The sequence below is a fragment of the Plecotus auritus genome, assembly GCF_963455305.1.
Source record: "Plecotus auritus genome assembly, chromosome: 14".
Taxonomy (NCBI): Eukaryota; Metazoa; Chordata; class Mammalia; order Chiroptera; family Vespertilionidae; genus Plecotus; species Plecotus auritus.
The window spans coordinates 6,511,157-6,524,674 of NC_137780.1; the positions used below are offsets into that span (position 1 = coordinate 6,511,157).

At 48.9% G+C, this 13,518-nt stretch overlaps 1 protein-coding gene across 8 annotated transcripts in view; it reads left to right on the top strand.

Annotated features, from left to right (window-relative positions):
• Nucleotides 1-8,268, top strand: part of ENAH (ENAH actin regulator) — a 108,101-nt gene extending 99,833 nt beyond the window's left edge. For all 8 annotated transcript variants that reach the window (XM_080650981.1, XM_080650986.1, XM_080650980.1 and 5 more), the window contains 3 exons: nucleotides 5,658-5,736; nucleotides 7,236-7,293; nucleotides 7,844-8,268. In XM_080650981.1, the coding sequence (XP_080507107.1) occupies nucleotides 5,658-5,736; nucleotides 7,236-7,293; nucleotides 7,844-7,881 (175 nt within the window). In that variant the 3' untranslated portion in view covers nucleotides 7,882-8,268. The remainder of the gene's footprint in view (nucleotides 1-5,657; nucleotides 5,737-7,235; nucleotides 7,294-7,843) is intronic.
• Nucleotides 8,269-13,518: the final 5,250 nt, after the last annotated feature.

Sequence of the window (13,518 nt, forward strand, 5' to 3'; positions counted from 1 at the left end):
GCGGGCTTGCCTACAGCTACACCTAAATTCATGCAGAAGTATCTTAGAGGGGACGTGGAAAGGGGTGTCCACGTGGAATATGTTTCTGGATGTGGTTGGGTTCATTGAGTGCAGGAGGAGGGGCTGTCGGCCAGCAGGCCGCAGTGCGGCCCGCGAAATCCTTTGGTCTGGCCCTGCCAAGGCCTTAGGGGTGAGTTCATGAAATGTCTGACCGAATGGAGCAGGCTGATTTTCACGTTGATAATTTTGCGTGGCCCGTGGGTGATGTGATCAATATCCAGGTGGTCCTTGGCAAACAAAAAGGTTCCCCACCCCTGATTTAGTGAAAGAAAAATTATTTCTGGGAAGGTTTTTCAGACTTCTAACTAACAGCCTTTTAACGTGTCCTAAAGGCCACCATTGAAAAGGCATCTTTGCATGGATTAGTGGAATATTGGCTCTTACTACCCAGGACTTGGGGGTGAGCACGCTCTGACCCCGGTAGATGGCGTTCCATTCCTGTTCTGAAATAGGAATTCCGAAAGGCCCACTTATTCCCTGACTAGTCACACACCTACCCATGGATTCGGTCCAGCCACCGATGTGCATGGTGGAGGTGTTCACATTCCGCTGCAAACACTGTTAAACCAGGAGCCATTTTAAAAATACGCTCGAGAGACTAAGAACTGTATTGCTTTTCCCCTAAGTCATCTCCCCTGCTCCTTCTGAAAGCAAATCCATTAGCCGTTGTAGGTTTTTATTGAAGTGCCCCTCGTCCTTGCAGAAATAGGAAAATACCCATTTCTGTTGTGAATATCCATGTCATTACGTGAATGGTGAAATGGGTTAATAGCCTCTAGCCCTATACAGGAAGGAGGTACTGCCTGATTTGTTAAGGTGTCAGGTGGTAGCGTAAAAGCAAAAATGTCGTCGTCAAAAATGCTTTAGACTCTTGACTGGAATGCAATGTCGGAGAGGGTGTGTTTTCCTCCTGTGGTTTTCAGTAAGAGCTTACAGATCTTGTATTCAGGATGGGGAAAGGACCTTTGCCTGCCTCCTGATGAGCGTTAATTCTGTAGACTTCAAGCCCAGTGGTTTCACTGTGCCTTTATTTGAGACCGGATAGCTTTGTGTTCACGCGAATAGAAATGTCTGTGTTTTGATACTTGTTGAATCTCTGTGTTGCAGATTTTCCTGTGTCTGCCGTCTGTAAAAGTAATGATTTTTTAAAAAAAAAATGTTCTGATTAAGTAAACAGTATCCTCACATAATTAGAATTAGTCTCCAAAGAACCTCATTTTAAGGTTAATGGACTCCTTTAGTTCTTATTTTGCTAAGTTCTTATTTTAGTTTGCTAAGACTAAAAAGAACAAAAACGCTGTAAGATAGCATGATGAGAATTAATTTTTAAAGTTCTGTTGTCTGCCCCTTTAAATGGTTTTTCCCCTTCATAGACGGGATTCTCCAAGGAAAAATCAGATCGTTTTTGACAGCAGGTCCTGTGATTCATTACACAGGTATCACCCTGATGTGACTGTGATTTGAGACGTTGAAATGACGTGTTCAGGGTAGGGCTGAGCTTTTTCTACCGGGATCGGTAATCACCACAAGGGAGATGTTTAGGAAGATTGAACCTTTCATAATTAGCTTTATTTAGAACACTTTTTTAAAAAATTCTAAGAATTTAAATTAGAAAAATTAATGGTGTTCATTTCTTTGCCATCACTTTATAGTTATACTAGAGGCCCAGTACGTGAATTTGTGCACCAGTGGGGTCCCTCGGCCTGGCCTGCGGGGTCGGGCCAAAACCAGCTCTCCGACATCCCCCAAGGGTCCCGGATTGCGAGAGGGCACAGGCCAGGCCGAGGGACCCCATGGGTGCGTGATCAGGGTGAGAGGGACCGTGGGAGGGCTCCAGAGCGTGTCCAGCCAGTCTTGTTCAGTCCTGACCGCCGTACCCTGGCAGTAAGCTAACCTACCAGTTGGAGCATCTGCCCCCTGGTGGTCAGTGCAGGTCATGGCAAGCAGCTGAGCCACCTTAGCATATCATTATCATATTACGCTTTGATTGGTTGAATGGCTGACCAGAGACTGGACACTTAGCATATTAGGCTTTTATTATATAGGATTTGGATCAGTATAAATGGTAAACATATCAGAAATACTAGAATGGGAATCTGAGGCCACATAGATCTAGGCTATTTGTAGCTTTTTCATTTTCTTTTAAAGACTGTTCTCTTTTAAGTATGGGACAAGGCTTTTGAAAAGTGGAATATAAGAGCCTAGCCCAGTGGTTGGCAAACTCATTAGTCAACAGAGCCAAATATCAACAGTACAACGATTGAAATTTCTTTTGAGAGCCAAGTTTTTTAAACTTAAACTTCTTCTAACGCCACTTCTTCCAAATAGACTCGCCCAGGCCGTGGTATCTTGTGGAAGAGCCACGCTCAAGGGGCCAAAGAGCCGCATGTGGCTCGCGAGCCGCAGTTTGCCGACCACTGACGTAGACTGTTTGATACTGGAACATAGGACAATGTTAGAACCACAGTTGTGGATAAGTTATTCTTGGAGGAAAATCTCTGTGTTCTAGATACACGGTTGGAAATCGAGCATCTTTAACAACCTGACGTCTAACATCCTGAACAGGTTGTTTGTTTTCCAGGATGTGTCCTGGGATCCCTTTTTTAAATTAAGAAAATTTAAGATGTGATTCGTGTATTTTTTTCTTCATTTAAAAAAAAAAAAAGAAAAGGCAATTTGAAAAAAAAACAAAAACCAAATGCTTAAGCTATATTGTAGAGGCAACACTCTCGTTATAAAGTAATAAAAACCTCTGAGAAATCCTATTTTGATACCAGTTATAGAAATGACAGAGATCTACCCATGTTATTATATGCATCTATGTTTAAAAATGCATGTCCGGCCCCCTGGGAACATGAGCTGAGTAGGATCTGGAGGCGTGTTTATAGCATGAGTGAGGAGTTCTGTAATCAGACCCTATTTGGCCAAATGGTTAACTAGTTAAAGTTATTTTCATGCCACTGGTGATTCAACCATTCGACAAGTTTGTCAGCCGGTGACATTGGCATAAAGTGTTTATATGACAATAGTAAAACGGTTTTTTTCTTTTCTTTTCTTTTTTGAGGTGATTTAATTTTTAAGACCAAAAGATTCATTCAGGCAATTTGCTAGTAGATAGAAAAATAGCACATAACAATGAGATTTTCTGATATAGACGCTGGGGGTGGGCGAGAGGTCAGGCAAAAAAAAAAACAACAAAAAAACAATGAGATTTTCTGTTGTCAGTCAGTCTTCTCAATTAACTTGCTGCTTTCACACATAGTGCCTGCCGGGACACGGTTGTTGATAAACCTGTTTTTAAAAAGTGGTGATTACTTCTTTCCTTCCGTATGAAAAGTTCCCCCCTTTAGTTCATTACCATGGTGGTGGTGGTGGTGGTGGTGGTGATGGTGGTGATGGTGGTGGTGATGGTGGTGGTGGTGGTGGTGGTGGTGGTGGTGGTGGTGATGGTGGTGGTGGTGGTGGTGGTGGTGGTGGTGGTGGTGGTGGTGATGGTGGTGGTGGTGGTGATGGTGGTGGTGGTGGTGGTGGTGGTGGTGGTGGTGATGGTGGTGGTGGTGGTGGTGGTGGTGGTGGTGGTGGTGGTGATGGTGGTGGTGGTGATGATGGTGGTGGTGGTGGTGATGGTGGTGGTGGTGGTGATGATGGTGGTGGTGGTGATGATGATGGTGGTGGTGGTGGTGATGGTGGTGGTGGTGGTGGTGGTGGTGGTGGTGATGATGGTGGTGGTGATGATGGTGGTGGTGGTGGTGGTGGTGGTGGTGGTGGTGGTGATGGTGGTGGGTTGCATGTTAGCATGAACCCAGTTTTTTAAAAATTGCATGTTTTCACAAGTGTTTCTGACATAACAACAATAATTTATTGCATCGTTTAGTAAGTGTGGGGATATTCATAGCGGACTGAGGTTATTGACATGAACTTAAAGGTATGCATTGTCGAACGTAGGGGCAGTGTTGTGCCGTTAACTATGACAAGTCAGAGACAAGCAGGGCCGGTAAGGATTTAACGCTGGAGGGCAGGAATCGGGGCACGTGGGCATGTGAAACGGGCAGGCCCGACCTTCAGGACTGTTTCCCTGGGCCGGACTCTCCATGGAGCGCCGTTGACTGCCATTCGGTGGACCTCACACATGGCAGGGGACTGTGGCACCGAGGAGTCTGCTCAGCCACGTCAGGGTGTCCTCGCAAGAGGAAAGAGAGCACGTCATAGAGACCTCCCTCCCCCACAGCGCCCACCTCGGTGCTTCGTGTGACGTTTTCCGAAAGTAGTTGTCCTTGTCCGTACACGGGTGTGAAGAGATGGAGTAAAACAGAGTGGGTTGACTTGCTCACAGCACCCTTTTAAACAGTCATGTGTTTGATGGGAAAGCACACGAACTCAGTATTGCTTCTTCGCGAGCAGTGCCTGTGGGTTTGGAACTGTGCAGTTACGGCTCTGTAAAAGCCATGGTGTCTGTTGAGTCTTGGTTCACATTGCTTACCGTCGGTACTCTGCAGAACTGGAAATATGCCGGTGTCTTCCCTAATGGTTTTCCTCTGCGGTGACTTGTGGCCCTTACAGATGGCCCCCTGAGACACTCAGCCGGAAAACAGGAGCGCCCCGGTAAATAAATGCTGGGCTTCCCACTGGGGACTTTCGCTTTTTGCCAGGATTGGAGAGGACGCTGTGACTGGCTTAGGGGATGCTGAAACTTTTGCTTACGACGATGGGCCTCATCCCAGGGACTTAGTTCCTTCGTGTGAAAATTTTAATAGCAGCGGAACTTCTGAAAGTGCAGTCAATGACCATCAGCGTTTTGTGTGGCCTTTCCTTAAAACACACACACCACCACCACCACCACCACCACCACCACCACCACCACCACCACCCCCACCACCCCCCCCCCCCACACACACACACACCCAACACCACAAAATAACTTGACGGAAGTAGTTAGCCACAGCACCACCACTCGGATGCCACCTCCATAAACTTCATCGGGAAATAGTCATTGGATATGAATATACTTAATCATTTTAACGAAATCATTCTTCCAATATTTTTATGTATTTTGATGCTTGAAATGGAATCAAAAACAGACCAAGAAGTCATGCTTAGTCAAATGTTCTTTCCCCAAACCAAGGTGTAGAATTTGTTAAGGTGATTCACACGAGAGTAAGATATTTGTTCTTGCGTTCTCCCTCCCACTGGCTCGTCCGCTCTCGGGGAGGGAACGTACACGTTCGAGAGGAGGAGAGGACAGGGTTGCGTCCCGTGGGCCTCGGTGGGGCCGCCAGCCTCTTGATGGACATGACACATGTCCATGTCCCCGGGTGACCTGCCTCGTGCCCCGAGAAGGTTGTCCCCTCCTCTTGACTGAAGTCGCCTCATCTTAGCACCTGTTCCCACCTTCTTGGCCAATAACAGAATGCCGAGCAAAGTGCAGATGTGTTTTCTGTCCTAATCAGCCTCACGACTTTGCCCATTAACTTCTTTACACGATGCGTTTTAAGACACGTCCCGAAATCTGGCGTCGGGCCAGCCCGTGTGCAGTTATGAGTGAACTCGGCAGCTCGCCGACATGTTGCTGACCTGCCCTGGACATTTCGTTTGTACAGACCAAAATCCGCGCCCTCGTCCCAGCCCAGTGCCAACGGAGTCCAGACGGAGGGACTAGACTACGACCGGCTGAAGCAGGTGGGGCTCGGGCAGCCGGCTTCTCATGGCGCTCGCTGCTTTTAAAAGCTGTCACGCTTGCGTTCGTGTGTGCATGTGTGCGTGCGCTTGACAGATGGTGAACGCGCTCGAAGAGCATGCAGAGTTCAGGTATTTCCCACACATGGAACAGTGGCATTGGCACGCTTGGCGCTTTGCAGATCCTCGTGTTTTGGTGCCGAGGGTTCGCATAAAGTGTCCGCAGGGGTTGGGGGCGGGGGTGGGCACCCCTCCCTGCAGAGCATTGCTATGAAATGGAAATGGAAATGGAAATGGAATGGGGGCTGCATACACACCTTAACGTGTGTAGTAGGCACATTAAGTCAGTACAGAGAAACAGGACATTTCAAAATAAGATTTGAATGTGTAATCAATATTTTAAAATTATGCCCTCGCCGGTTTGGCTCAGTGGATAGAGCATCGGTCTGTGGCCTGAGGGTCCCAGGTTCGATTCTGGTCAAGGGCACATGCCCGGGTTGTGGGCTTGATCCCCAGTGGGGGGCATGCAGGAGGCAGCTGATCAATGATTCTCATCATTGATGTTTCTCTCTCTTTCTCTCTCTCTGTCTCTATCTCTCTCCCCTCCCTTCCTGTCTGAAATCAATAAAAATAATATTTAAAAAAATAAAACTGCTAATGAGTTACTCTACATCAGGGGTCCTCAAACTTTTTAAACAGGGTGGGGGGGGCAGTTCACTGTCCCTCAGACGGTTGGAGGGCCGGACTATAGTTAAAAAAAACTATGAACAAATTCCTATGCGCACTGCGGGCCCGGGACGAGTCGGCTGCTAAGTAGCGGCACCCGACGGGCCGGATAAATGTCCTCGGCGGGCCGCATGTGGCCCGTGGGCCATAGTTTGAGGACCCCTGCTCTACATTATGTTCTTCCTACTACATCTTTGAAATCTAATGTCTGTTTTACATTTAGAAAGCATCCCGTTTCAGACCAGCCCCTTCCAGGTGCTCAGTAGCTGTGTGTGGCTGGTACCTTCGGTCTTGGACCAGCAGGGTCCCAACCACCTTTGTCTCCTGTGAGGGCAGCCCCTGGGGGTCCTCAGGGGGACCCCTGGGTTCCTGGACATGCAGTTGGCAGCTGTGGTGATTCCTAAGCAAGCCCCATCCGTCAGACCTGGTGACAGGTGTGCCAGGAGCTGGTGTCTCCTCCTCCGCGCCTGGGGGTGCCCCGCCCCCCAGGCCCTCCCCGGAGGGCTAGACTGAAAGCTCCCGTCCTTTCTAGAGACGATCTGAGTCAGACCCGTCACGGGAAGACAGAGGGATTATTTCGGTTCTAGAAAGCATTCTGTCTCGTATCTTGCGAGGCCGGAATAAGCAGAAAGGTTGGGCAAGGAGGCAATTCAAACAGAACGCCCCGAGGCTAGTCTTCTAGCACCCTCCGTACGTCCTTCAGATTTTAGGTGCGCAAGGATCGTCGGGCAGTGACTTACTTTCTGTCTTCCTGGTGTGTTTCTCTGCTGTTTTAGGACATTTTAGATGAAATGAGGAAAGAATTAACCAAGCTCAAAGAGGAGCTCATTGACGGTGAGTGTCAGAACACGTTCGCTACTCCTCCGGGGTCCTGTTGAAGAACAGTGCGCTTTAAGAGAATGCAGATAGAGAAACGGCCCGTTGGTTACTGGAGGGCGTAACACGATTCCTTTTCCGTAGTTCCCTGCCCTTCGCGTGGCTTGTGGGAGGCTCTCCTTCTTGTGATGGAGGTAAAAATAGGATAAACAAGATCCCTGCGGGTCAGGTGTCGAGAAGTAATGGCTGGGGAACTGGGTGATGAGTCTTTCTCTGGGTTCCCCTGCTGACCCATCCTGCCCCCTTGATGTTGAGCCCACAGAATAAATGCCTTCCCCTGGCCTCTGACAGGGAGAGAATCAATAACCATCCATAAGTGGAAAGAGTATCGTCTTTGTAATGAGAGAGTGCAAAGACCTGTGCCATGAAGCACGCAGGATCCGTGTTTCTGTTCATTCCTGGGAGGCCGAGCGCAGACGTTAGCATTTCTTAAGGTCGAGCCGCTCATTTGTTTTTTTCCCCCCGTACTGTTTCATCTGTTCTGAATCCTTTTCCTTTTCCTACTCAGCCATCAGGCAGGAACTGAGCAAGTCCAACACCCCGTAGAGAAGCCAGCGGAGGAGAGAGAGAGGACTTACATCTGGAGGAGGGAACACACACCTACCCACAGCAACTGCTCACAACGGACCCCCCCTTCGTGAGCCTCTGGAGGAAGATGGGGACGGTCGGAAGGGAGGGGGAAAAACCAACCTGCTCTGAAAGCCTTCAGGCACGATGACTCCGGCGACAAGCTACTTCTCTCCCCGTTTGCTGCTTCATTCTGACCTTTTCACCGGGACGGAAGAGCCGTGGGATGTTCCGGTAGCCGTCGATGCAGAAATTGCTAAGCCCGTCCGGCAAGACGGCCGCGCAGTGAAATAGTTTCATGTCGGGATCGGATCTCACGTTTCCACAACCCGTGGCTAAAAATAAAGAGCGAGGCTTGCGACGTTTTTTTTTTTTTGCTCAGAGTTTCTGATGAAGAATTCAACAGGTCACGCTATTGTATTGTACATGTTTCTCTCAGGTTCGTCTTCCTATCATGCTAGCCCATGACTGTCGAGGTGAGCCCCGTGTAGCTTTCGATCATCCGGTGTGGGACAGACGGGAATGCTGTGTGCTTTCGAGGGGTGATACCTCTAAGAAAGCGTCCTAAAAACGTGTCCGGCCGGAGGAGTTCTAGAATGATGGGAAGTCTCTCGAGCTAGCCTTCATGCAATTTTGTAGATTTGAAAACACAAGATTCGTCCAGAATTTAAAAAATTTAGATGCCTTCCTAAATTGTTACAACGCTTTACCAAATCGATGACTCCTACATAACGCAAAGCAGTGGTCAAATGTAGAACGATATATTGTAGATTTCCTGTAGGTTTTCAACCACCTTTTTTAGACTTCTGCATGTGGACATTTTTATAATGTAATTACAACCACCACAAAATTAGCTTTTTTTAAATGGCCAGACAGTAATGCATGCCACTGTTCTATGTAGTGGCCTTTTCAAGGCCTCGGCCCAGGGCGGGGGGGAAAAACCTTTTGTAGCATCTAGGGGAGAGGGAGGGAGGGAGGGAAGGAATAATTTTTTTATTTAAAGTTCATCTCCGCACTCTCTTTTTTTTCTCGATTACCTGCATGAAAAACAATGAGGACTGTTTTATGACTTTAATCGGTAAATATGTAACAGAACCAAGTACGCAACCTTCTCCATCACGTCTTCAGCGATTTGTCTCTGGGCTCCCGTCGTTTCAATGGTCTGACACACGATTCTGCGTGGACACGCTCCCGACCGCGAAGCTGCTTTTGGGATTTTGGGATGTTGGGTGACGAGCGCTGACCGTGAGGGCAGCAGTTCGGGTCTCGGGAATCGCTGGGTGAGGGGCAGCCACTGAGGATCTGGGCCTCGTTTTCCTTTAATAAGTAAAGTGAGACTCGGGTGGTGGGAGCGAGGAATTGGCTCCTCTGCTTCCCAGCTGTGCGTGCGCACGTGTGTGTGAGTGCACGCACACGCGTGTGGATGCAGTCCACTCTCTTTTGACATTTGTGAGATTAAAATAGGGGAGAAATCCTATCTGTTCAATGATAGATTTTTTTTTTTTTTACGTTTAGGAAATCAACCGTTCTCTAGGCTCTCCATCTTGATTCATGCTTGAGTTATGTGCCATATTTGCTTTGAAGTCTTTGATTATCACTAAAATGTTGAAGAAATAATCCATCTGCATTCTAGATTTCATGCATCTCAGTCCATGAGACGGGGCTTGTCCATAGCACAGCTGGCTGAATGCTGCCGGTTTACAGCGTTGTCACTGCAGCGAGGTTTGAATGAGGGATTTTTTTTTTCTCCTTATTAAAATAGTTTTGTTTCTGTACAAACTTCCTTTTTAGGTTAATCTGTGATCGATGAGCTACCGTAGTTCAAGTACACAGTTCTTTCATTCTGTCCGCTCTTCATTGTCACACATTCGTGGTAAAGACGTTAAGGATGCGACAAGCTTATCAAGTACTGTTTTCTTAAAGAAAGAGGAGGCATTTTCCTCTTCGTTATTGTACTTTTTGGTTATGTAAACACTCTTGATCTAAACGTTGATGTCCCCTAGAAACCTGGTCAGAAGTAACATTTGGTTTTGTTGGTTTACGTTAAATCGTCTGCAGTAGGGTAGAGGACTGTGGGTGCAGGTGGTCCAAAGGAAGATAAAAGACTACAAGACGATGCTAGATCTGAACAGGAAGCTGGTTTATGCACTAAACGTTCTGTGCCTTGGTCTACTATTAACATGGTGTGTGTGTAAAGCGACAGAAAGAACCAGCGTTGAACCACGTTCTGTTTCCCATCGCTTTGCGTTCTCCCAGGTGGCTACCGGTGACCTCTCCAAGAAGTGCGACCGAGTCCCTGTGCACGGCTGCTGTCACCCGTGACAGTGGTCCCTGTTAGGGGTGTCAGTGATGGCAATGGGGGGGTGGAAGCTTGGGTTCTTTTCCTCCTCGGCACGCCACCGGAACCACGTTACCCCGAAGGTTCTGCGGCTCTTGTATGTTGGATGTCTTAAGCAGTTTAGGGGATCCTTTTCTCACTGCAGGAGGGGACGTCCTTCCTCAACACTGTGATCTGATCCGTGTACACCTGTACTCTACATACACTCTGTGGACGGCGAACACGTCAACTGCAAACCAACTGAATGTACACCCCTTAGTGCTGGTGCTGAAATCTCCGCAGAACAGTCATCCCGATTTCAGAGTTCGTTTTGAAGTTTGCGAGCATCACGTGTCCATCAGAACCGAAGATGAAACACGAATGAGTGTCGGCGTCTCATGCTTTTAGGTGTACTTCCTTCGGCGTGTTCGCTTCTCTGCTGTTTTGATCGTGACTGTTTCCATTTACATTTCCTACACGCTAACTTCGATTGTGCGATTGAAATAAAGTTGCAGTATATACGTGTTGCTCGTCTGTGACCCTTAGATCACCGGAAAGGGGTCTGTTGGTTCTAAAATGTACGTTTCCTCGAATGTGGAAAATGGCTTTTTGAAGTCCAGGGCTGTGCCACGGAAGGTTTACAGCTCATGTCCGTGTTCCTGAAAGACTTCATAAAAGTCATCAATACTAAGGAATGTGTGCAGAGGGAAGATGGGTTGTGTATCTTCTTTTTGTTTAACATTATTCACTGTTGGCTGTTTGCTGCTGGTTCTTATTTTCTCACGGCCCCGCTGAACACTGTTCTTACCCTTCCGGTCAAGAGAACGACAGTGCGTAATTTTACTCCATTGTTGGCCTACCACATAGTCAGATACTTGAACTCATTGATGCAGTTCAAGCTGTCCCCTACATAGTCTGCAGGGCAAAGGGCAGGGTGTGGTAAAGGTCCTTACCAGGTACTGAGTTAAATACAGCGGGATCCCACAGCCGGTTTGGCTCAGTGGATAGTGTGTCAGCCTGCAGACTGAAGGGTCCCGGGTTCAATTCCAGTCAAGGGGGTTGTGGGCTCGGTGCCCGGGAGGAGGGGTTGTGCAGGAGGCAGCTGATCACCGGATGTCTCTCATCATTGATCTTTCTATTCTCTCTCCCTCTCCCCCTCTGAAATCAATAGAAATGTATTTTTTAAAAAATACAGTGGGATCTGTGTATCTGTAGTGTGTGATTAGACATGATGTCCGTTTCTTGAGACCCCTAAGCAGCAGTACTTTTTATCTGACTCCTACGAGTTACTCGTTTTGAGCTCCATTTTAAAACCCCATTGTCTTCCTTAGAACTACAACCACGTGGCTCTCTTCTTCGGCAGACCCGTTGCCCCTCGCCGTCCTTCCCGTGTCTCGTGGCCCGAGTGTCCCATCCTTCAGGATTGTTGCCGCGGCGACCTAGTCCACAGTTCTAGAATAGCAACTGAGGGTTTTTTCTATCCTGTCTCAGACTCTTGCTCCCTTCTTATATAAACCAGAACGTTTGTCTACAGACGGAAAGTCGCTTCCCATTCAGGAATGAAGGAAGTGCCCTAGCCGGTTTGGCTCAGTGGATAGAGCACTGGCCCGAGGACTGAAGGGTCCCAGGTTCCATTCCGGTCAAGGGCATGTACCTTGGTTGCAGGCGTGATCCCCAGTGGGGGGCGTGCAGGAGGCAGCTGATTGGTGTTTCTCCATCAATGTGTCCCCCTATCCCTCTCCCTCTCTAAAAAATCAATAAACATGTATTTAAAAAAAGAAGAAGAATGAATTAAGTAACAAATGGTAACCTTTTCCATTTGCCTCACAACAACTTCCGTGTCTCCTGTCAGGAGTCCTCAAACTACGGGCCCGCGGGCCACATGCGGCCCGCCGAGGACATTTATCCGGCCCGCCGGGTGCCGCTGCCTGTCCTGCTCAGCAGCCGACGCGTCCTGGGCCCGCAGTGCGCATAGGAATTTGTTCATAGTTTTTTTTTTTAAACTATGGTCCGGCCCTCCAATGGTCTGAGGGACAGTGAACTGGCCCCCTGTTTAAAGAGTTTGAGGACCCCTGGTATATTTTTGGCTCCGTTGTGAGGCATTGGCCTTTAAATTCCAAGTAGGGTTACCCCGGACTTTCCTAAGGACATTTCCCTAACGTTCACTTCAAAGCACCAAACTGCGTCCTGGCGGACCTTTCTGGTTTTTAGTAGATAAGGGTGATGTCTGCACACCGCTTGAAAGCGCTAAGGAGTGTGAGGTACCCCAAGAGCCGGGTGCAGTCAGCGATGCTCAGTACCTCCATTGAATAACACTGTGGGGATGCGTGTGAAGTCACCGCATGAAGCATGTGTAAGGGGCCTTGGATGTGAGTGAACAGAATTGTGGGAGCTGTTGGCTGCATAAAGAGCCAGCGGAGAATCCTGGCTTTGAAGAACCGTTTTTCTCTTGAGTGTAAGCACATTGGACGAAGAACCTAGAGCCGGGAGTCCCTCGGGAAAGGCCATTTCGGGGGGGCAGGTACGCTGAGGTCGCCAGGGCCAGTTTCTTTGTTTCCAGCACCCAGCAGGCTGCGATTTGGTTCTCCCCATGTTGACTCCAGATAATTTTTAATAATTGAGATTTTTTTTAATACATTTTTATTTATATCAGAGAGGAAGGAGGAGGGAGGGAGAGAGAGAGAGAGAAACATCAACGATGAGAGAGAATCATTGATCGGCTGCACGACCCCATACTGGGGATCGAGCCTGCAACCTGGGCATGTGCCCTTGACCGGAATCAAACCCAGGACCCTTCAGTCCGCAGGCCGACGCTCTATCCACTGAGCCACACCGGCGAGGGCCAGAATTGAGATTCCTGTATCTATATGTATAAAAGCCTAAGCGACCGGGCGACCAGCTGGTAGCTATGACGCCCACTGGCCACCAGGGGGTAGGTGCCCAATGCAGGAGCTGCCCCCGGTGGTCCGTGCACTTCCCCAGCAGGAACGCCACTCAGCTGACGAACGGGCGCCCGATGCTGGGCTCACGGCCGGCAAGAGCGCAGCGCAGCGGTGCAAGCCTCTCCTGCAGACACTCCCCCTGAGCAGGAGCAGCGCAGCACCCCAGCCCAGGCTCGGGCCCCTACCTGGCCGCCTGCCGCTTCGCACACTGCTTGGTGCTGTGCGGGATCAACGCGGACAGCGGGCCGGAGCCCGTCGAGCTGGTGGGTAAGGCCGGGCTGTGGCAGCGCAGGGGTCCACTGATCCCTGCAGGCCGGGTCTTGGGACCCCACCTGTGCACGAATCCGTGCACCAGGC